At 31.6% G+C, this 24,955-nt stretch overlaps 3 protein-coding genes and 1 long non-coding RNA gene across 7 annotated transcripts; 3 read left to right on the forward strand and 1 right to left on the reverse strand.

The window, feature by feature from the left end:
- The first annotated feature begins 2,800 nt into the window (after positions 1-2,800).
- On the forward strand, positions 2,801-7,247 carry LOC146900491 (diacylglycerol O-acyltransferase 2D-like). Its single transcript, XM_085732296.1, has 9 exons — positions 2,801-3,149; positions 4,127-4,201; positions 4,292-4,377; positions 4,508-4,614; positions 4,701-4,856; positions 6,317-6,403; positions 6,514-6,611; positions 6,744-6,831; positions 6,943-7,247. The coding sequence occupies exons 1-9, from the start codon at positions 2,815-2,817 to the stop codon at positions 7,042-7,044; spliced, it is 1,134 nt and encodes a 377-aa protein (XP_085588422.1). The 5' UTR covers positions 2,801-2,814; the 3' UTR covers positions 7,045-7,247.
- An 89-nt stretch (positions 7,248-7,336) lies between these two features.
- On the reverse strand, positions 7,337-12,026 carry LOC146900492 (protein PIN-LIKES 3-like). 4 transcript variants are annotated; one of them, XM_085732294.1, is made up of 11 exons: positions 11,875-12,026; positions 10,628-10,787; positions 10,470-10,549; positions 10,267-10,391; positions 9,878-9,999; positions 9,518-9,709; positions 9,289-9,381; positions 9,091-9,191; positions 8,348-8,400; positions 8,063-8,248; positions 7,337-7,533 (listed from the first exon to the last, which is right to left on the reverse strand). In XM_085732294.1, exons 2-11 carry the CDS (start codon positions 10,760-10,762, stop codon positions 7,406-7,408), a joined length of 1,215 nt encoding a protein of 404 aa, XP_085588420.1. In that variant the 5' UTR covers positions 10,763-10,787; positions 11,875-12,026; the 3' UTR covers positions 7,337-7,405. The 4 variants fall into 4 exon arrangements, with proteins under 4 accessions (XP_085588420.1, XP_085588421.1, XP_085588417.1 ...); XM_085732295.1 differs by having other exon boundaries at positions 10,887-11,997; XM_085732291.1 differs by lacking the exon at positions 11,875-12,026 and adding an exon at positions 11,172-11,872.
- A 196-nt stretch (positions 12,027-12,222) lies between these two features.
- Positions 12,223-13,713, forward strand: LOC146900493 (uncharacterized). Its single transcript, XM_085738410.1, has 3 exons — positions 12,223-12,521; positions 12,655-13,249; positions 13,337-13,713. The coding sequence occupies exons 2-3, from the start codon at positions 12,809-12,811 to the stop codon at positions 13,589-13,591; spliced, it is 696 nt and encodes a 231-aa protein (XP_085594536.1). The 5' UTR covers positions 12,223-12,521; positions 12,655-12,808; the 3' UTR covers positions 13,592-13,713.
- A 1,817-nt stretch (positions 13,714-15,530) lies between these two features.
- Positions 15,531-15,935, forward strand: LOC146900494 (uncharacterized). The gene is made up of 2 exons (XR_015022176.1): positions 15,531-15,626; positions 15,748-15,935. It is a non-coding gene; the product is annotated as an uncharacterized LOC146900494 (long non-coding RNA).
- The last annotated feature ends 9,020 nt before the right edge of the window (positions 15,936-24,955 follow it).

Raw genomic sequence — 24,955 nt, forward strand, 5'->3', positions numbered from 1 at the left:
CTAAGTACACTTCTACATGATTTCTTTTTTTGGTATCTACAGCAAAAGTTGAATAAATTGTAAAAAAAAAAAAAATCCTTAAATATAAGTCAAATTTCAATAAAAATGGCCCCCCTATCATCATTTTACTAACCATACAAAATTAAACATAACTTCATTACGTCTAGAAAAGAGTTTTATGTTATGGATCATGCTAACATGTACTATAAGAACACATGTTAAAGATTCTATATATGATACTTCCTCCGTTTCATAATACTTGTCCATTTTGGAGAAAAATTTTGTTTCACAATACTTGTCATTTTCAAGTTTCAATGCAACATTAATGATTGTCTTGTCAATAATACCCTTACATATTTATTGTAGAGAGAGAAAAAATAGAATAAAATAATAAATTGTTAAGGGTATTATACAAAACACTCACATAATTTCATACTCCCCCCGTTTCAAAATACATGTCCAAGTCAACTACTTCACATATGCCAATGCACAATTTTGACCGTTAATATCTTTAATTATCTAAAGTAAAAAATTATAAAAATTTAATATTTTAAAAATATTTGTCGAGACAAATCAAACAACATCTTACATGCTAATATTTGTATTTATAGATTAGTTAAAAAGTATGGTTAAAGTAAGTCAAGTGAATAGTGCACATTGCAAAAATTGGACATGTATTTTGAAACGGAGGAAATAAAAAATAACAAAATTTATTTGGTTTCTTGGTTACTGCAATTTCTCTAAAATAGACATGTATTTTGAAACGGAGTGAGTAAATATTTAATAAAATAACATTAATTTTAATTTTTTTTAGAATTAAATTGATACAATTTCCAAAACATAATTTCTATTTTAGATTTTTGGCTTAAATATGAATTTCGTCCCTGTAATATAGGCGTGTTTTGATTTTCGTCCCTGTAAAAAAAAAAGTTTGAATTACGTCCCTGTAAATTTTTTTTTGTTTGAAAATGGTCCCTGGGCCCACTGTAGCGCTGATGTGGCATGGCATTCGCCACGTGGCAGTTGCTGACTGTGCAACTTTTGCCACGTGGCACTGACGTGGCGTGCCACATAATATTAAATTTTAAAAAATATTTTAAAAATTCTGAAAATTGTTTTTAAAATTAAAAAATATGAAAATAATTTTAAAAATCATAAAAAATTACAGAAAAAATTCTGAAAATTATAAAAAATTTCTGAAAAATCTGAAAATAAATTTAAAAATCATAAAAAATTTCCGAAAAAAATCTGAAAATTATAAAAAATTTCCAAAAAATCTGAAAATAAATTTAAAAATCATAAAAAATTTACGAAAAATCTGAAAATAAATTTAAAAATCATAAAAAGATTTCAAAAATTTTAAAAATTTAAAAATTTATAATTTTTAATTTCGAAAACTTAAAAAAATTCGAAAACTTGTGTGTCATGCCAGCAAAGTTGATCTATATATGATTATGATAACATTATACATATATGAATATGACAATTTTTACTTTAAAAGGCTTGTTATTTATTATTTTCCCCGCATATTCAGTTAATTAAACAAGTAGAAGGGGGTTATACGAAAAAAGTTTCCTGTCAGACTTCTGCTACATCTTTCTTGCCCCATTAGTCTTTCTTAATGTTGCGCCTTACCGCATGATTATTTTAAAAAAATTGAAATTTTCGAAAATTTAAAAATATTTCGGATTTTTCAGATTTTTAAATTTAAATTTTTAAATTTTCGAAAATTTCGAAAAATTTTCGAAGAATGTGAAAAAAATTTCCGGAAAATTTTCGAAGAATGTTGTAGATAAGAATTAGTTTTTTCCCGAAAAAATTTTAAAAAATTAAAAATTCCGAAAAAATAAATTATAAATTTTCGAAATTTTTTTAAATTTTCAAAAAAATTTAAAAATTATAAATTTTTTCCGAAATATTAAAATAAAATTTTTCAAAATTTTTTTTCTGAAATATTAAAATAAAGTTTTTTTCGGAAATTTTTTCTGAAATAATGAAATATATTTTCTGATTTTTTTCTGAAATTAATATATATATTCTGAAATTTTTCGAAAAAACTGAATATAATATATTAATTTCAGAATATATATTATATTTTTCTGAAATTATGTTTTTCGAAAAAAATTTAATATATAATTTTCAAATTAAAATATCTATTTTTTGAAATTTTTTTATGATTTTTAAATTTATTTTCAGATTTTTCGGAAATTTTTTATAATTTTCAGATTTTTTTCAAAATTTTTTATGATTTTTAAATTTATTTTGGGATTTTTCGGAAATTTTTTATTATTTTTAGATTTTTTTTGGAAATTTTTTATGATTTTAAAATTTATTTTCAGATTTTTTAAATTTAAATAAATAATTTTCAGAATTTTATTTTTATTTTTTATTTTTTAATTATGTGGCACGCCACGTCAGCGCCACGTGGCAAAAGTTGCACAGTCAGCAACTGCCACGTGGCCAAACCCTTGCCAACTCAGCTGAACAGTGGGCCCAGGGACCATTTTCAAACAAAAAAAAAATTTACAGGGACGTAATTCAAACTTTTTTTTTTACAGGGACGAAAATCAAAACACGCCTATATTACAGGGACGAAATTCATATTTAAGCCTAGATTTTTTAACATGTTCTCTATGTTAGATTTCTCTTATGTTATTTATTGATCATGAACATCAATATACTCACATACCTCACCCCACCAAATACATTTAAGTCTAAGATGGGGTGATCTATAAATTCATTTAATACTATATGGGTTGAGTATATAAAACGGTATTGGTTGGTCCATACTTGACCAAATTGGTTGATAGCATTATGATCATTCCATTTTTTATTTATTATAAACATCTTTCTAGCTACGATTGCTCACCTGTCATTTCCCTTTTTAAGCTTGGAAACTCCGAGACAATTCCACTTGACTTATTTACCCCTAATAGCATCTTATCAATTTACTTAACTCTCCTTGTTTCCTTCGTCAATGAGCGTGGGAAGATGGAGAAAGTGTTTGTAGGGAGTGATAAGTTTGCTGATTCTTCATGCAACAGTTTCAACACTGTTCTTGCTTTGTCATTATGGCTTGGAGCTATTCATTTCAATGGAGTAGTGATTTTCTTTGCACTCTTCTTCCTTCCTTTCTCCAAAGCACTCTTGTGAGTTTTTCTCTCAACTTTCTCATTTTTTCTTGCATGTATATATAGGTATTTATTATTGGACTTGTTTGGATTCACTTATTTGAGTTTATGTATCTACATGCATGACTACGTGACTATTTGCAAAAACTTATAAAAACAGTTTATGACATGTGCAACTTATGATATGTTTTATAAACAGTTTTCGAAGTTCTCCACGATAACTTATAAGAACATATATACGTTATACGGAAAGAAAACTTTGATTTTATTTTATATTTGGTGATGAAAATGACTTATAATAAGCGTTTATGCTATAAGATGGAAATTAAGTTGTTTATCCAAACAGGTTGATTGAATTGGCTTATCGTGAAACTATTTGAAAAATAAGTTGTTTAAACTTATTTCTTGTTGTTGTTGTTGTTGTATTTATTCAATGAGCTCTTATGAAAAATGTTTATAGTTTACATGAAAGCCATTTGAATTTAATTTATCTTTGACCTTTAACAAAAAATAACATTTTTGCCCCCCTAACTTTACAAAATGTTGCAATTTTTGCCCATTATGTTTAAGAAATAACAATTTTGGCCCATATCTATAAAAAATAGCAATTTTGGCCCCATGTTTTGAGACATGTGGCATCTTCTCACCAAGTTTGGCCCCTTATTTTAAGTTGGGGACCAAAATTGCTATTTTTGTTGTGGGCCAAAATCGCAGGTTTTGAAAAGTTAGGGGACCAAAAGTGCATTTATACATAAAGACTTATATTGATAAGCTCTTATATTTTGAATGTTTAATTAAGTTGTTCATCCAAATAGACTTCGTATATGTTTGAATTGATAGTGAGTTTAATGGAAACATAGCGTGTTACTTGATTTTGTCGAAAGCTACACTGGAGGGGATCCATTTTCCAAATCACAAAACTCACCACCAACTCAAAGATGCATTTATTGGTGATGTGTTAATTAAGTTTTTGTGACTTTTGTTCTTCATGTCAGGGTTTTTGGTTTTCTTTTTGTGTTAATGGTGATTCCTATTGATGAAAAGAGCTTATCTGGTCGAAAATTAGCAAGGTACTTTTTCGCTTTTTTCTTTCTTTCTAATTTTTTGTTTTTTATAATGCAAAACTTAAGTATCTTTTTTTTTGTGGCTATGTTTTTCAGGTATATATGTAAGCATGCTTGTAGTTACTTCCCTGTCACGCTTTATGTTGAGGATATAAAGGCTTTCGATCCAAATCGTGCTTATGGTTTGTTCTTTCTGCCAAACTAACTAGTATTAATGTTAATTCAATTTTCAATTTTTTAGGATCTTTTTGTGTTCCATCAAATGCTTCTATCATTTGCACTTATGTTAACAACGGTTTGTACTTGATGCAGTTTTTGGTTATGAACCACATTCAGTTCTACCAATCGGAGTTGTTGCACTTGCCGACAGCACAGGTTTTATGCCTCTTCCGAAAATAAAAGTTCTTGCGAGCAGTGCAGTAAGGCTTTTACTTGAGACTCTGTATCTTAATGAAGTTTATTAATGATATAATTACCAATATTTATCTTCGCCTTTCACAAATAGATATTTTACACACCATTTTTACGACACATATGGACATGGTTGGGTCTGACACCAGCGACAAAGAAAAATTTCACATCCTTGCTGGATGCAGACTATAGTTGCATCTTAGTCCCAGGTGGAGTTCAAGAAACATTTTTCATGGAGCACGGTTGTGAGGTACATTGTTTTTGCACTCAACAATAGTCTTATATGTATATTGTACATGTTCATAGTTGTACTCTTCGATTTTTACCTATGAAGCATGGAAACTGACATGGACACGTCGATGGCACATTGTTGTAACTTCTTCAAGTGACTTATCATTCTCTGAGAATTCAATTCTTAATTCATTGTTTAGATTCTCTGAAATCTAATAGCCTTGCTCCAAGATTCTGTAACAAGACTAATAGACGAATAAGTTAAAAAGAAGGTCAAGTCTTCAAGTGTCGCAAATTAGTTGTAACAATATATGTGAGGAGATGTATGTATTGAGAGCGCAGGGGTCATGGAATCGATGTAATGTACCATATTCTCTTTCCCTCTGATTCTATCGAATTTCCCTCTTCTTCTTCCTCTTTATACCTGCAACTTCAATTCTCTTCTTACTCGGACTATCTTTCATTCTTTATTGTACCACCTTCTAGTGTATCTAATTAGGCTTTACAATTGATATTTAATAAAACAGTTCCTCCATTTCTCTGCATTACCACAATTCTCTCTTACATTAAGTTCAGATCCTCTGCATTGGTGCTTTCTTTATTGATCTCTTAATTCCTAAACCAATCTTAGACACTATGAAGCCAGTGTTTGGAGACGAAATAGGCACCTTATTGGTGAGTGTTTTCCACTGAGAAATACTTTAAAAAGCAGGACACACCAAAGGAGGGGAAGATTTTGTTGGCTGGGGTTGCAATGAGAGGCTGTGCTCTCGCATATAGTGGCTCTGGTGGTATCGACACAGTCACCATCCATTGGTGAATTGGGATGTTTTTACCACTGTATTGCCGTGGCAGTGTAAGGATGAATATCAGATCATTTTAATGTTACCCAATAACGATGTGGACCCACCTCAAGAGTTGTCACGGTTGAGCGATGCTCTCTTGGCCTGGCTTGGCTTCGGTAAATTTTGGGGGATCCAAACTAACTGCTTTCAAATTATCAAATAATGTGTTAATGTGTTATCGTTATAGTTACAAAAGGTCTAAGAGTGCTGCAAATTAATTAGGAAAATAGAATTGCATGGTTAGATATATCTGGTTGGTTATTGGAAAATTTGTTGCTCTTTCTGTTTGGTTTTGTGCTGCATTTAGCCTGTTATTACTGTTAGTAAAACGAGACAGAAGAGAGTCTTTAGGTAAAATGGACAACTTACAATAAGAACCTTACTCTTGATTACAATAATGCTATGTATAGCAAAAAACTATTTCGCGAATGGATCACGAGAAGTGTAATTCACTTGACATAGCATATTGACTACCTGATTTCCACTAATTATGTAGTTATTCCATTGAGCCATTTAAACTGTACATGCTTCGTGATCGGTTCACCATGTTTTCCTTCGCGAGGAATAGCATCGCTGATATGATTTATATTCATACAGGTTAACAGTTAACTAACAAGAATTATTTACTTTCTAGATTGCCTTTCTCAAGGCAAGAAGAGGATTTGTCCGCATAGCAATGGAGAAAGGGAAGCCTCTGGTTCCAGTTTTTTGCTTCGGACAGGTATTATTTGTTACATAGATCTCTTTTACTCATATGTCAATGTTTCTATTTTTTTCATTATATTTGTTCATTCAAATTATCATTCATCTTCTGATGCAATGTCACTATAGTCAGATGTCTATAAGTGGTGGAAACCAGGTGGGAAGATAATTCTGAATATCGCGAGGGCTATCAAGTTCATCCCGATATATTTTTGGGGAATTTTCGGGTACATTTTTACTTCTATATGTCAACTTGCACCCTCCCTGTGATCTGATATCCTTTAATTTCTATTTGGCACACAAGTCAGTGTTGCATAGAGCTTAGTTTTAACACAAATTAAACCTCTTCTCCTCTTTAGATCTCCAATACCATTCAAACATCCCATGCATGTGGTAGTGGGTAGACCAATTGAGCTTGAGAAAAATCCGAAACCGACGCCTGAGGAGGTATATATATACACTACCATCAGACAACTTTTATGTTAGATAGTATTCACAAATTTGATCCAAGAATTTCTAAAAAAATTCATCTCTTTTATCACATTCACATTTTTTCAGGTTGCTAAAGTACATAGTCAGTTTGTTGAAGCACTTCAAGATCTTTTTGAACGCAACAAAGCTCGAGCTGGATATCCGAACCTTGAGTTGAGAATTGTTTGACAAGGCCAACACTTCGACCACGTATCTCCTCTTAGGTTAGGCTATGTTTGGAATGGCAATACAGCTTGTTTAGATTAAGAATGTAAAAAACGTAATTTTATTGAAGAACTCTGTGATCATACCCCAGTGTGGCTGCAACACTAGAATAAGAATATATTTATCTATCTATCTATGATTTATACAAGTTTTAGTTTTAGGTTAAACATAGAAATGTCATGCTGTCATGTGTAGTAAAAATGAACTTGAATTCATCACTGATATTTTGTCAAAGAAAAAATCTACTGGCCATGTATAAAATCAAACTCAAATATTAATTAATAGTAACAATGAAATAATAATAACCATTTATCTGAGTACAAAATCAAATAACTAGCCACATGAAGAAGGTTGACCAAAGGGTAACAGCAATTGACGCCAAAGCATATGACCATAACATAATAACAGAGCATTCACTTTCACCACCAGATCCAAACAACTGGGCCATAGTTCCTGCCAGTGCCAGAGGACAGTAAGATTAGCTTTATCACGTGTAGTATAAAATAAATATAACAATTTTCATGTGGTGGCCTATTTTTCTATCTACCCTTATTATAATAAACCAATAGCATGCTTCTCATGTACTCGTGGATCGATGTTTGAGCATCGTTCCAAGCGTTAACAATAACCGATTTCACTCTTAGTAGATAGAAACATACGGTATTGCTTGTCATTCGATAGTGATCCAATCAATGATACTGACTAAAAATATAGAAAAAGAATGTTAATGCCTCAACTTATATCCGTTTTTATTTTTGTTGAATCAATATCGGTCGGGTCGTTTTAAAGACATTGAGAATTTTAAATTTCTACTCAAAGATGGTGACATCAATAGTCGTCAAAGTTTTGAGTGATTTTCAACAACCATATACTATAGATCACATGTGAGACTTTCCTATCCTAGCTATTGTTTTGAACAATTTGAAAACATTTCTAATTAGTGAAATAGTGACGTTAGTATATGAACAAGTTATAATATTACCTATATTCATAGCTGGTGGAACTGCATATTGAATTAGAAGTACAAATTGATATAAAGGATCTGGTTGCACCAAACCAAATTTGATTGCCCCTTGGACCACTACAACACCTATTATAGGTAGAAAAATATATCTTACAGCTATAATTCCCACAATTGTCCACACTGGGGTACTTGTTCCCTTCAAACCTGGTCCATTCACATAAGTTTTATATTACTCATAAACAAATTACCAATGACAAAAAAATGCTATTAAGAAACTAAACACTTGGCATTATAAGAGTTTACCTTTAAGGAGGTTGGCACCCAATATTAGGGTGACAGTAGGGATGGCTGCTTCACTGAAATTAATCAGACAAAAATGAAAGTGAGATTCCTTTCTACGAAGGTACTCCTATAATGAATATGGATTTAGACTAACTAAGTGTCCTAAAGACATTATTTAAGATGTCAAACGAAAAAATAATCTATTAAAAAAGTTAAATATGTTAATTTACAATGCATTAAATATCTAGTTTTTCATAAGAATTTACTACTATTTTAAACTACATTAAGCAATGTGCTTAGAAAATTGATCACTATACTTCCCAATAAATATTGTTAGAGTAAGACATAAGAAATGAAAACAAGATCTATAAGATTGGGTGTTGAAAATCTAAATCTGTTTTTTTTTATTTTTTTGGAACTTGCACGAACATAAGAAAATAAATTCCTTTTAGTTTTGGCACATGTCATATTATTTATTTTTTCTGCCTCATGATTATTTTTATAGCATTAATAAATAAATCCATATGGAGCTCGTGTAATAGATCCCTTGGGAAAGAATTCAACCCTCCATAGGGAACACTCAGTATTTTATTAATAATAGAACCTTCTCCCCCACCCCTTTTAATTTAATTTAACACATAGAAAATTAGCTTTTGAGCAGAAAACTTTGAAGACTTTTACAAATTTATTTTGTAGTTAAAATAAGTCCTCTACACAATTTTTTGGTTTTAATATCTTGAAAACTAAAGGTTTAGGATGCATACCCCAACATTGAAGCAGAGTCCTCAACCACATGCAATGGAGCATTATTGCCAACCATTAACTTACGTATTGGGTTGATAACACCAATGCAAAATCCAATAATCTGTGACATGAGAGAGTAATTATTAATTTTTATAAGAGTTGTGCAACCTATATTACTATAAGCAAAATGAATATGAAATGCAAGTGAAGAATCATACTGCTCCAATGGTTGATGGTGCAAAAATGGTTTTGAAATTGATGTTGTTTGAAATATTCCTCAAATGGCACTTAACTTTATCTGGGAAAGAAACCTGAAAAAATAAAACACCAAAACATTATTGTGACTACATTAATTGATGTTGTAAAATTTGTTTACACTTACAATGCCTATAAAGATAAGTATTATGAAGATAAAGTCAGTAAAGAAAGTTTGTATGAATCTTTTACCTTTTCCTCAAAGTCTGTATTTGGAAGTAGTAAAGTATATGCATCATCCGGAACATCTTTTGCAGGGTAATTTGTTACTGAAATATTGTATTGTTGTGATTCTGATATCACCCCTGAAGTCATCAATTTGGCTCTACTTGTTGAAATTCTCATTATGTTGTAAACATATGTCCATAGTAAAACTGCTCCAATCTAAATATCTCCACGTAAATTTAAAATAGAACCAATTATAGCCAAATAAATTTATAATTTTCTTATGAAAATGCACACTATACTAGTATGATGTGAAGCACTAACACAGACACTAGACACGACACTGACACATAAACATGAGAGGACATAGAAAGTGAAGTTGCATACCGCCATAGAAAGTGAAACATAAGCCATCCCATATTTATGGCAGAGAACAGGGTCTCCAAAAGGACTTCCTTTCTCCTTACATATAGCCGGAATGATGATTATAGGCAAGTTTCCTAAATTCCCTGTTTACATTATAATCTTCAAATCATGAACTCAACCAAAAGATGCATCAAGATTGGAATTGTGAAAAAGTATTATGATTTCCAATTCATTGAATGCACAAATTTTTAGAAAAACTTACAAATTGAACTGTTAAACATACAATGTTTTCAGAACACTCGTTAGCATTTTCCAAGAGAAAATCCTAACACAACTAATGTGCTAATGCTGACATTTGCCGATAAAAAAAATTGCAACATTTCATTTGTTTGTGCAGAGGATTAGTATACCTGCAGAACAGCAACCTAATATTAGACCTTCCAAGTGCTTTGGAGGCCTTGTGATCTTAATCACAATCCACGCTAAAGCCGAACCCAATATGAATGTACTAAGAACATTCACTGGCATGAACCACCTAAGTGTATCAAAAACGAGTTAAGACGAAGAAACCAATCTTCAATTCACAACAACAGTTACTCAGATAGTTACTCACAAAGTAAGAACATTATCAGATGTTAATGTTTCTGCCAAATTGCTACCAACCAGTGATGGATTAAACACATAAAACACAAGCTGTCAAAGAAAGAGTAATTTTGTCAATGGATAAATTTCAGAGCAAACAAAAAAAATTAAGGTATGCAATTAAATTACATCATTCACTCTCTTTCTTGCATCTGCTCCCAACACATCAACTTGATCAATTGCAAGAAACAAACCAAGTGCAGTAATCAGCAACACTTTCATTACTGGCAATGAAGCAACATACAAGAGCTGCATAAACCCCATTATCACAATTCTTCAAATGCTAATCCTGCAAGCAATGAAAATACATTCAGAAATTCATAAATCAGAAACAAAATCTAAATTACAATGTGAACTTGGAAAATTGAAAAAATAAACAAAACCTTACAGAACTCCAAAGAGATTGAAAAGAGATACAGAACAATTTTGTCTCAATTTGCAGCTACTGTAAGAAGACTTTAACATTTATTATGACTTTTGCACCAAATATAAAAGTAACCATAAATTACACATGATAAATAATTAAATGATAGTTGGATATTAATCTAAAAAGTTATAGTAATCTTCACTGTTAGATTAATCCAACGACCAGAACTTCAAACCAAGTTTGTAATCATATTTTATTTTGATAAACAACTTTTAAGACTCTTAAAGTACAAATTTGATACCAAACCTTAGAATATCTTCAGCAGCAGAAGCCCTCTCTCCTCAACAAACCTTTGCAGTCTCTCTCTCTCTCTCTCTCTCTCTCTCTCTCTGTGTACTGTATATATATATATATATATATATATATATATATATATATATATATATATATTCACTTTTGTTTTTTTGCTGATGCATGACATATTAAAATTGAAACACACATTCCATTGAGTTCATGCATGCATCAATCCCAACACAAACAAACAAATAAAACACAAAAATATGGTCTAATAGAACATAAATAACTAAATTTTTACAACAATATATAAAGTTGTTACTACTACTTGCCTCTTATTCATTTTAAACAAATTAAATTAACCGACATAAGCAACCTAATAAAAAGATTAAAGAAAAATTAATAACACAAAGTTCTACATGGGTTGCCATTAAAAAAAAAGTACTACTACATGGGTTAAAAGGTGAACAGAAAAAAGCAAAATATATGCAATTGTCATAGTTTTATAGTTTTCATAAAAAATGAAAAAGAACATTTAAGTGACGTGAGTAAAGTGAAAAGCTTAACCAGAAAAAGAGAATAAAAAGGTACGTAGAGAGAGTTATCTAAATTGAAAACGCATCAAGAAAGATTATTGTGTAGTTGAAGCCATGTTATGTTGTTGAATGATGCATAAAGAAAATATTACTAACACGCATCAAGAATGATTACGTACCAAGATAGCGTAGATTCCACGTATATATAAATATATTTCTGAGATTTGTTTTTGTTTGTCGATGTAAACAAGAATGAAGAGAGGGAAATGGCTACGTTAATTGAGCTTCGATGTAGAAATGGTGAGAAGTGGAAAGAAGAAAAATTTCTGATAAATCATTAAATCAAGAGAAGGAAATATTTATTATGGACAAATATTAGATACATCATACTTATTTCTAATATGAATAACATTGCTAACACAATGTGCCAACCCTAATTCCTATTACTTTTGGCGCCTTGGTGTTCCTTTTTTTTTGGAAGCTCTTTTTTTTTGGAACCGTTTAACTTTATGGCCTTTTTTTTTTGTACGCGTAGTTATTGCTATCACAATTCACAATGTATTGATGCAACTTCAGCAGAGTATGCCGTTCTGATTTTTTTCAAATCAATAATTAAATGGCAGTTATACTATTCCACATTCCCCCAACTATTGGATTCCCAACCGATAATGAATTGCCTTCCATTTTTCCAAGATTTGGAGTTTACATATCAAAGCTTGCTGTCTTATATATATTCAGAATTTCAGTAAGGGATTTTACGTTCTGTTTTCAGTGATGGCTCACCACCATAACTTTCAGGCAATGTGGTCCTATCACATGTTGTAAGGTTAATTTTCGAACTCCTGATCTTTGTCATTTTCCTTATGTCAAACCATTTTATTGAATAGTTCAGAGCCGTTATGTTCTTGATCTGATTTGTTATTTTATCAGCTTTTAACTATTTCTTTTTTTTTTTACAGCACCTTTGATTCCTGCTCCAGCTACTGCTATTGAGAGGAAGATCAATCGACTTCGTACGAAATATCGGACATACATGGTTGAAATGGATGTCGATTACGTTAGTATTAAACTTGATGGTGTAGTGCAGTTTAAGTTTGTTCCTTCCATGGTTTAATGTTGTATTTTTTGTTTCAGGGATCTGCCATGCTGCCGATGATGTTCTCACATGATTTTGGAGACCAAATACATCAATATGCAACCCTTATTGACCCTAACAACAATCGATTTGAGGTATTGGTGGAAAGAAATAATCAGGGAATTTATCTAACCAAGGGTTGGCATGCTATTCGTGATTTCTTCAAAGTACAATTTGGTTCGTGGATTACTCTTATCTTTATGGGAAACGGCATGTTCAGTATTAGAATAAGAAATAGGTGGGGTAAGACGATTCATTATCCAACCTTTGCTCCACCAATGCATTTCATGGTTCACCGTACTGATGTGACCGTCACCCCTGACTGGGTTGTCCCGCGCCCATTTATCCATGATGTGTTTAATTTCCAACTGACTTATGAAAAGATCCTGAGTTTAAGTGATGTTAGTGTTGGATACATGGTAAGTTTATACCTTTTTTGAGTATATATATATCAATTAACATTATACATTTACAATAAAAACTAATATGATGTTTTCATTTTTCAGGAACTAGCTGAATTCGGATTCGCACTTATGGTCTTAGATAGAGAAACAACGGCTATCGATTTGGTGGATGAGAATGGAAACTTATGGAACTGTAGCCTCCTGTTTTCGGAGACTCCTTATGCAAACTTCAGGATAGGTGGTGGCTGGGAACGAATGGTGCAGGCTCGAAGGATCAAGGAAGGTGCGCGCGTTGTTGTAGGTGCTCCTGGAGTTGGAATGAATTTGACTCTATTCTTCTGCATAATTCGTCGTTGATGCTATGGTGTTTCAAGATGATTGGGATGATTTATAATATGTTCTTGCGTTCTTCATGAATTTTGCTTCATGTTTGTAGTATTATTTTTATTTTCTAATTAGGTGTCGGTTTAAATAAAAGTTTTCAGTAATGGGTCTGTAATTTTGGAATGGAACTGATGAGTATAAATGAAGTATGATTGTATCTTTGCATCAACTAAAAGGGGTCCATATTAAGCCTTATTTAAATATGAATTGATATTGCAGTTTATACATGTAACTAATGAATATAAATGAAGTATGATTGTATCTTTGCATCAACTAAAAGGGGTCCATATTAAGCCTTATTTAAATATCAATTGATATTGCAGTTTATACATGTAACAAGGAAAATGATCGGAATTTCTTTTAAATTCATGGTAAAGATTTGCTTAATGTATAACCGTGTTTAATTAACAAGGAAATGCCGTGCATTTTGTGTAATATTCAGGGTTAAGAACTAACTAAGGTTATACATACATGATGAAAAGATAAAGGTATGTTAAATGGAAAGATAAAAAATAAGAATTATTGAGAATATCACGAATAACTACGCGTTAAGTGCAGTTTAATACTAAGAATAGAAAAACGCATTCCAACTTTCGCAAGGTATCCCAATCTTGGTTTCCATTCCTATGGTTTTTGACTGCAATGACCACATTCAAGTATGATTTTCATGTTAAGAAATGAAGTATGGTTGTATACTTGCATCACCTAAAAGAGGTCCATTTTAAGCCACCTCTAAATATGATTTCTTTTAATATATCTTGATAATAAATACTTAAGGTACACCGCTAATGATTAATAAAGAATGCTTTTCATTTTGTTTAATATTCAGGACCAGTTTTGTTCTAATTTCTTTTAATATTTTATATTTTATTAAGAACAATTCATGAGTGGAATCAATTTACGTTTTATATTCTAGCCATGACTGTACAGTTATCTTATCAAGTTTCAGTATTTTCTATGTTAAAAAGCATAAAAGAAGTGAAATCTCACTTAAGAGTTCACTTGGTGTTAAAATTTATATTTGAGGTCTCAAGCAAAATTTTAATAAAAACAAAGGTTAGGTGAATTGATAAATTTATATGTTTGAAGGAAAATTTGAAACTCACAAAATAATTTGTAATGGTTTATATATATATATATATTTTTTTTTTTGAACAATTGTAATGGTTTATATATATCGGTTTCATTTGTGATGTTTTAATTTAATTCCACTACCAATACTTATTTACATGCGTTTTGTTTAATGCTCAATGGAATATATATCATTTAAATGGCGGGCCACACATAAAATTATATCTGAAAGTTGAAAGGACTTACTTCTGATGGGATTAGAAATTCATTGGGAATATAATGCGTTACTCATTAACAGTCTTGGAACAAGGAGCATTCAACATATACATTCTGCATTGAGCATATGCACATAGCATTCATTTTGTTGAACCCAATTAATATCCACTGAACATATGATGAGACCCTTGCTGTATTTCTTCCTCTTATAAGTAACGTATCACCTCCATAACATTGCCACACCTAAACACACTCAGAAATATTAATCTTAGTTTTCAAACCAAAGAAATGGCCCCAATCTACACCCCTGTCTCAGCAATTGTTGCAGGCAAAATCAAGCTGAAACTCAAAGTCCGCGTTGTCCACTTATGGACTGTACCAGATTTCAATATGCCTAATGAAGAAAATTTCCTTCATATGTTGCTGCTTGATGAACGGGTATTGATTTTTTATAACAATTTTTGAATGAATTTGTTGCTTAATCCTTTTATCAAATGGTTTTATTGAAACATAATATGTTGTTATCACCTATGACCAGAACGGGAAGATACAAGCCTCAGCAAAAAAAGTCCTTGATTCCTGATGTTAAGACAAGAGTTACTGAGGGCGCTACGTATGAATTGGAGAACGTTTTGGTCACTCACAATGATCCCCAGTTTCAAAACCACTACGTAAGAACTATGCTGCTGATACTGTTGGAAGGAATTTCAAGGAAATTGAGGTTATTGGTTTGTTAAGTTTTGGCAGGCACAATCCTTATTTAAAGATGCAAAATATTAGTTTAACATTATGCTATATGTACTGTAATGTCTCATGCTATTTATATTTTAATTGAAATGTAGGTCATATGGAAACTTATTAACAATATTTGGAGGCATTTGTTGTTACATGACAGATATACATAGTATATGAACTAGCTTTCTATTTTAGTGTGTGGGGAATGTATTATGATCGATTTAAGTGTGAACTTTGGATGCATTATTTGTCACTATGAGGTCCATTTATCGTACTTTTAACAATATTTAGTTTATATCGTGTTGTCAGAGATGTTACGTGAATTATTAATCTCTTCAAATACCGCTGTTAAATATATATGACCCGTGCGGTAGCACGGGAGGGAGATCTAGTTTTATTATCACGTGTTTATGATTTTTAACTATAAATGGCCCTTCCTTCAAAAAAAACTATAAGAAAATGATAGATTTGAGAAAATCATCAATAGAACAACACTAAGGGTAACTAAGGAAATGTAACGTCAAAAAAAAAAAACTAAGGAAATGCACATGAATTTTTTTTATTATATTTATTATTTTTTTGGAAAAATTTCATTTTTATTTTTCTAAAGTAGTTCATTAACACATGCAGGTGAAAATTATGGCCCGTTTGTTACGGATTAAAATAAAAGTGATTTTCATGTAAAATAATTTAGAGATTATATTTTAGAGATTTTATGAAAAATTAGAATTTATTTTGAGTTTGTTTACCACGATAATAATCACTTTTTTTAAACAAATAATTTAATTTGTTTGGACAACTATATAAAAGGGGTTTTTTGTTACAAAATTAGTTCAATCTTTTAAAACATATTTTCTCTCTCCTCTAAAAAGAGTCTATTTTTTGAGAAGCTGCTCTTAACAGTTTCTCATTTGAAGCTGTTTTTAGATTTTTTTTAGATTCTGATTTTTTTAAAAAGCTGTAACAAACGGATGCAAAACTCTTAAAAGTGATTATTTTTTTAAAAAAAGTGATTTTTTCCTGAATAAAACTATAACAAACGGGCTTTTAATTAGACGACTATTAAAAAAACACTCACTTTGTATCATGTCTATAGTACCCGTCTGATCATAAACAAAATTAGTTATTGATGGTATACCGTAAGATACAATGGACCTTCATGATCTAACAATCACTTTTTGATAAAAAAAAATCGAATGGTTTTTTTTTTGACAAGATCGAATGGTTAAAATTAAAAGAGTTAATAAGGTTTAAGGTGGACCAACATTGCTTGTATTTCACTTTAGACATTTGAAGTTAAAATTAACGGTTAGAGATCAAATTGACTAACACAGCTATACTTAAAAGGACCAAAATGTAAAAAGTAGTAGTTATGAGACCAAAATGAAAACAGAAAATTAATTAAGGAATCAAACGTTTAATTAAGCCAAATTTATAATAATACGCTTTAATTAATATTTTTTTATAAACGCTTTAATTAGTATTATTTGCATCACTTTCAAATCCAAATATTTATTACTTTGTATTTATGATATCGCTATTTTTTATCAATATCATTGGTGATTTATCTTTTTTTTTTTTTGACAAAATTGGTGATTTATCTTTTATTGTGTCTCATATCTAAAAACGGATAAGCATGTTGACTATACTTTTCGACTTTCGTATGCATGGTTTTACTTGGTGAAAGGTTTTCATTCTTTTATTGGAGATGGTTTTTTCATAATAGATTTAGTCTCCTTAATTTTCATTTTTTTTCTTGATGGGTTTGGTTTTGCCCTCTCTATTGGTAGACTTATCATTTTGTGAGTGTACTATTTGTTCTTGCTGCCTAATTTCCTTTACCACGGTTTTATTAATATAATTATTATTTAACCTAAAAGAATTTATTAGAATTAAAGAAATAAAGTACAAGTAATAATAAACCCTGCAAAAGGGACTAAACACAAATGGTACTATAAACCCACCGAAATAAAAACACAAAGTACGTAGGAGACAAAACAATCCACCATATTTACAAACCATTATTCTTCTTTTTATTTCAATATAGTTATTAGGATTTCGCAAATGATGATGGTTTTTTCAATGTCGACATAGTTGGACTTGGGATGTCATTGTTGCAATGTGATGTTTTTTCACTCTAATATTTGCTCAAAAAAGTGATGATAAATAAGTCAATATTTAATATGACTGATTTATAAAAATAATTTAACTCCCATTTTTTTGCACTTTTATAAAAAAAAAAAATCTTTCGTCACTTTTATAACAAAACTCTCCTTTCTCTTCTTATTTTGTGTGAATAATAAATGTGTTATTGATACTAATTTGTGTTCGGAGTGATAGTAACGATCCTAGATCACTAAGGTTGAAGACAATTTTTAACCAAGATTCCTCTTTGCGAAATGATAAGTGTGTTTTACTAATTGTGTTATTGATAATGTTAGTAGATATTTAATGTCGATAAAGTTTTTTTTTTCTGAACTAAAAGTAGATTAAAAGAACGTTGGGGAATATAGATCTACCTAAATAAAATAATAAAAAGTCAAAAGCAATATGCTGGTATAATGTCAATAAAGCCTGCTAATTGTTTTGACAAAAAAAAAACCTGCTAATTGTTAATTAATTAATTAATACACTTTTGTGAAGAAAAAAGCAGATAGTTAAAGGAAACTAATAAAGTGGAGTACACCATATGTTCATGAAAGTATTAAAGCATAATTTTTTTTTTTTTTAAAGAATAAACATAATGCTGACGAGCTAGTATCCTGAACTGATCATTAATTAAGAGATAAACATTTTTTTTACAAGTATTAAGAGATAAACTTAAAACAATATTTATTAAAATAAACATTGATATTACCATCAGGGTTAGACAAGCGTAAAAGATTGACTTATCTGCCCTCGTGAGCTTAACTCAGTTGGTGAAGGTTCTGGAGTTCAAACCCCCAGTCACCACTAAAAGAAGGTCGAACATGGTAAATCAAATTTAGAATTATGGCCAAAAATACATTTATATTTACTTGTTTAGTGTTTGGCATGCATAAAATGAGATTACTTTGAATAAAAACACTATAATTTCTCTTGAATTTGAGTGTAAAATAATAAATTTGTTATTGATAATGATACGAAGAAACTACTCAAACTAGTACTATAATAGTTGGTAGATGTTTTAATCTCAATAATTAATAGTACTACTAAATGTACGTGAAAAACAGATTTACAGGTGGTGAGTGGTGACTAGTCGAGGATGATGAAGCTGAACCACGATCTACCCTAACGTCAACAAGATTTTTCTTTTGCTTACTAACAAAACTCTCCTTTCTCTTCTTTGTCCCTTTGTCTCACTCATATCAGAATGTTTTCGCAGGGACATTGTTTTTATTTGCAAAAGACAAATACAATTTGTAAGCATCTTTTTTTGACATATCATTCAATGGAGAAATATTTTTATGGTCACAGTTCTAAATAAAAATTATTCAGGTATGCTTGTTAAAAAAACAAGATTTAGGTATGTTTCAGATCAGCATAAGTCTTAATAAGAACCCAATAAGGTGAGACCGACATCATTTAGAAGACGACACTGTGAAGATGCACGTGAAGCAATGTGCCCATCTACGGCTAACCGCACAAGAGTACGTTTGGTTTGAATCTTGGTCATTGAAGCCATCTCTAACGGCCTCCGTAACTCACGCCGAAAATCCTAGAGGCTGTTATCAACCTCATGCTCCAGACACGATTCACTCACCCCTTTCGTTTTCGCACATAATCCACATCTTTTACATACTGACTTAAGCGTTGAAGTGCTAACGTACCGTACCTGCACACACCATTCTCATATATCGTAGAAGCTTGTCCTCCTCCACGTCGAAGCGTCGCGCAACACTGCGACAACAACCATATCTATTGAAGAACCACCACTACATCTCTTTGATCTTCACCAGACAGATCAAGGTACATATACATAATTTATCATTTAATTATTTGTAAAATACACATTATTGAACTTTATCATTTAATTATGGGTTAATTATGTTTCTAGTCCCTATAAAATAGCGACCTTGTGAGTTTAGTCCTTACTTAATTTTAATAGCATTTTTAGTCCCTAATTTTGTTTTTCTGCACTGAGTATTAGTCCCTACTCAATTCAAATTTGTTTAATTTATGCTTAAACTCTTAAATTTTTAAACAATTTTTTGCAGACATGTTTAGAACATTACTAAAAGTTCCTCCGCAAAAAATTATCGCAAAATTTGATTTCTACATCCAGATTTTATTACTTTTTATCTTTAACTTTTGTCGTTTTAAAAAATTCATATTTAATTCATTTCATGTCAGAAAATTCTAAATTTTAGTAAACGAACCTTTCATAGTGTTCTAATCTTGTCTTAAAAAAATCGTTCAAAAATTTAAGAGTTTAATGATAATTAATCAAACTTTGTTTTAGCAGGGACTAAAATTATAAGTAAATTTTTTTTATAGGGACTAAAAATGCTATTAAAATTAAGTAAGGACTAAACTCACAAGGTCGCTATTTTATAGGGACTAGAAACATAATTAACCCTTTAATTATTTGTAAAATACACATTATTGAACTCTATTTTACTTTGTTCAATTTGGGTGAATGTGTTCAAATAAAGTTGATATTAATAACATTTCCTCTCCTACGTGGGTTCCTCAAGAATGAATCGCCACAATTGTTTTTCTCTCATGTCTTTTAATTGATATTGATTTCATCATTAAACTTTTTTGCTCTTGGTTTTATATTAAAAATAAATCTTTTATTTTTCAACACATAAAAGACATGAAGAAAAAAAAAAAACAATAGAGAGGATCCATTCCCCGGTTTCTCCTACTTTTGGTAGAATCAAGTTGAATGAGGATGGTGTGCTGACTAACCATGGAGTTAAAGAAGTTTGTAGGGTGTGTGTGTCTTGATTATAATTTGGTTTTGCTTGCCTCGTGGGATCGTGTACTATAATGATGGCCAAGCTTTGGACTACTCTAAAGGGCTTAAATGTTGTTTCTGATCAATAAATATTTATTCTGACCTATGAGGTGGTAAAAAATTAACTATTGGGTTCTACTCCACATTTTTCTATCAAAAAAAAAAAAAATATAAGTAGTTGAGTTATTGTATCAACAATGACTTGCCATGCAAAAATCCCATAATGCATCTCCCAAGTTTTCCCTCATAACTCAAAACATTCTCTAATAAATGGTTTCGATCCCTTGTTTTCCAACCAACAACCGTTAGAGGGGAAGGAATGGAAGGACTTACTTTTATTTTTTAAATTACAAACAGTGTAAAATGTTTTTTTAAAATAAATTAAGTGTTTTTTTATGTAATATATGATAATTTATCATTTTCAATTTTTTAAAAATAATTTTATAATATCTGTAATTTAAAAAAGAAAAGTAAATCATCTCCTTCCCTCCTAAACCCTCCATCCAAACACACCCTAGAGGTTTAGGGCCCTAATTATTGTCGGGGCGGAGAACATCCCAATACTTGTGGACAATTATCCTCATGCATATTTTCCTATTTTAGCCCACACATCGACCATGTATTCCAATTACTACATAGAATCTATTCTGAACTGGCCAAAAGGCCAATCCTATTACAACACGTGGACAAAACACTTCAGACCAAGGGCGCGGTGTCTTGCGTCAGCACGTCAATAATAGTGAACACCACCTCACTAAAGCACTCTCCAGTGCTTCCTACACCATACATGTGGCCTCCAACGGCTGCCTGATGATGTGCTGCTTTTCACGGAAGTCGTTAGCGTCTCCTTCTCATATATAAGGGTGATTCCGCGCCACCTTCAAGGTACTATTCATTTTCCACATACTTTTACACATTCCACCTCATTTTATACATAGACTTGAGTGTTGGAGTGCTAATGTGTCTACCTTCATTCCACCACAAAGACTACATCGCCATCATCCCGGAACACAACACTGTTATCGTTGCCTTCATCTGTCACTACCAGACAGATCAAAATCCAACAGTTCAACTGTTTTGTGAAAAGCACAGGTTGTTTTTTGTCGTGAGGAATAGCACCTTTCATAAACTTAATACGTTAATATTTCTCTTTGGTACAATTTAATTTCGTTGTCGCTATTTTGCAGGTCAAAATCATAATTGAATGGTGAACCGGACTAGACAAGGGCTATTCATGCACGGTTATGTTTTTATGTTTGTCTTTATTTCTGGTACCAGAATTGTATCAGGCTTTCTATTTTCAGATCTCGTGCTCCCTAGTCATCGTGTTGCATGTGCCAACAACTAAGACCATACATTTTTTTCTCATAAGCCAAAAAGATGATAAAAAAAAAATCTAAAGAGTGTTTATGGAACACTACTATTTAAATATTCTAAATTAAGAGTGTTTTAGAACATTTGTTAGTATTTTCTTATCAAAAATTAATAAGAGTATTGTTTTTTAAGAAGAAAAAATTAGCCCACCCAAATTAGCCTTGGAGAGAATAGTACATGAAACCTTAACAAGGAGTACACTCTTAGATCTCAAGTCAATACCACCAAATTAACCTACCTAAGTGGGTCAATAAAAGTATTTTTTTATACGGTAAATAAATTTCATTCATTCAAAAGCAAAAATAGCAAAATTACAATCAAAATGATCATGAATTGGGACAATTCCCATCCATACTTTGAGAGGAGTACAAGATATCAAGATAGCTAAAACCCCCCTAAGAGTACATATAGTACTTTCAGAAAATCTTAAAGCAGTAACAAACCAAAATACCAATTGTAACAACCAGGCTAAAATCTTCCACATATATGGCCAAATGTCGCTAAGAATTTGAGATCCATAGTCTTTGATTTCATCCAACTTCGGAAAAAGATTAGTACAGGTGTTCACACATATTGACTATAAATGGTCTCTGAAATGACAAATTATGCCACATGATGAGAAGGTAATTGTGTGATTGTGAGGACAATGAGTTCAGTGATAACCGCCATAAGTCTCCTACTTGTAATATAGTACCTGTGAAACCAGTCCTTCTGTAGCATTTTAGCAAACATATAAAGTACAATCTTGAACTCAAATAAGGAACATGAAAACCAAGCCAAATAACATAACAATAAAACCTGAAAACAACCACAAATTTATTAGATATCAAACCCAGCGATGATGGAATAACCCAGTAACAGAGATACCATGGTGGCTTTCGAGAGGGACGCTCAGTTGACGTTTCAATGATTGTGATGACATCCATAACAACGAGATACAGAGGCGGTGGATGTGGTGGTGGACGATCTGACGGAGGAAGGCTTGACGGAGGTGCAGAAGAATTGCCATAACACAAAGAGGGGAAACACCAACCGGCGGTCTCAAGGTAGTTAAGGGAGAATCAACTAACGCTGAGATCGATTTGGGGGTGAGGGCGATGGGGGCGGCGAGCTATTTGGGATTGACGAGATTTGGGCCGGAAGGTGATTTCATGGGGATGATTTGGGAATTACAACTATTTGGGGTTGAAATCAGATTAAGGGTGGAGCTACGGATACGACATGGTGAAGGTGATTGAGAGGCAGGAAAAACTGATTGGATAGCACGATTGAAACGGACAAAGAGAACACTATACACCATAACTCCCTAAACCCTAGAAAAGGGTGGAAGCGGTGCAAGGAGGGGGCTATTTTTAAATTTTAATGATCATGGGTCAATAAAAGTATTGGTAATATTGAAATGTTACAAAGTCGATAAATAGATGCATGAAACCTTGACAATGAGCACACTTTCAGCAACAATCTTCTGGAAGCACACAAAATATATTTAAAACAAATCTTTTTAATTTTTAGCAACATATGCTTTATCCATCAAATTTTGAGTCAATTTCAACATCCATCACCAATCCAAAATTTTAACTAATTCAATAAGGGTTTGTTAAACTATCATGATGATCGAATACCACATAATTGCAATGCTTTTAATTTGAACACATGGAAGTCATCCACATATCTTGTTAGTCTTTGTATCCAGTTTTAGACGCTGCAAAATAAAATAAAAACTACTTGTTTTAGTCCCTAAAGGGAAACTAAAAGTATATCGTTCTATAGTTTTGTAAAGACCGAAAAGTGTGTACAAAGGCTAAAAACGATATTTGAGATATTTGTTGTATATGCCTTAAAATCTTGATTCTGAATGTGATGAGGCTGTGTCCTATAAATTTTCATTTTCAGTCGTTTTAAGAAAGATGTAAAAGTGGAGCAAACTAGGGTTTGTAAAAAAAGGCTATCCTTAGGAAATGAAAAGTTAAGGGTTGGTTCATTTTGGGATAGAAACTAGGGTTGGAAATCACGTAGGGGATAAATCATTGAGCGTATTGGTCACGGGAAAAGATTCGGGAAAATGTTAGAAATTAGGTTTTATAGTTTAAAGCTAATTTCTTGTAACCATTGTATCTCGTTGTAAGAACTCTTTGATAGTCGATTGGAGAGATCTCTCTTCTCCATACGTAGATCAAATTTAGGCACAACTAGATGAACAGATATCGTTGTGTTTTTCATTCTTCTCCTTTAAGATCTTGATGGGGCACTTTTGGCTAAAAGCTCGAGGTCCTGAAATGTGACAGCAACTTCTATCAAGTAAAGATTAAGCTCAAGAACTATATTATTCATAACAAAAATAATTATCGAACATTGAAACTAAATGAAAGAGTGAATAGGCAAAAAAAAACCTTGAAATTGTAACTTTCGACAAAAACCCCCAACATTTAAGAAACTTCAAAAAAAACCCTGAAATTGTCAAACGTTAGTCAATTACCCCCTCCGTTTGTTTTGGCTGTTAAACCAAATGACGTGGCAAGTAAATGTACACGTGGCACCTCCACATTGGCTGAATTTTATGGCACATCATAGGGGGTAAATGACTTCTTTTTTTTTTTTTGCTTTCTTCATCTTCTTCCTTCCGCTTCTGCATTTTTTATAAACATTGATGAAAGTGATGTTGAAGATGATGAAGAAGTGGAAGGTAGAAGATGAAGAAAGAAAAAATAAAATAAAATAAAGTCATTTACCCCCCTATGATGTGGCATAAAATTCAGCCAATGTGGAGGTGCCACGTGTACATTTACTTGCCACGTCATATGGTTTAATATCCAAAACAAATGGATGGGGGTAATTGCCTAACGTTTGACAATTTCAGAGGGGTTTTTGAAGTTTCTTAAATGTCAGGGGGGTTTTGACGAATACTACAATTTCGGGGGGTTTTTTGCCTATTTACTCCTAAATGAAATAAGCAATAGTCAAATCTGTCACATGACACACCCATAAAGAAAAACACTTAG

Source organism: Medicago sativa, chromosome 8 (assembly GCF_051527215.1).
Source record: "Medicago sativa cultivar Bolivia chromosome 8, Bolivia_mono, whole genome shotgun sequence".
Lineage (NCBI taxonomy): Eukaryota > Viridiplantae > Streptophyta > Magnoliopsida > Fabales > Fabaceae > Medicago > Medicago sativa.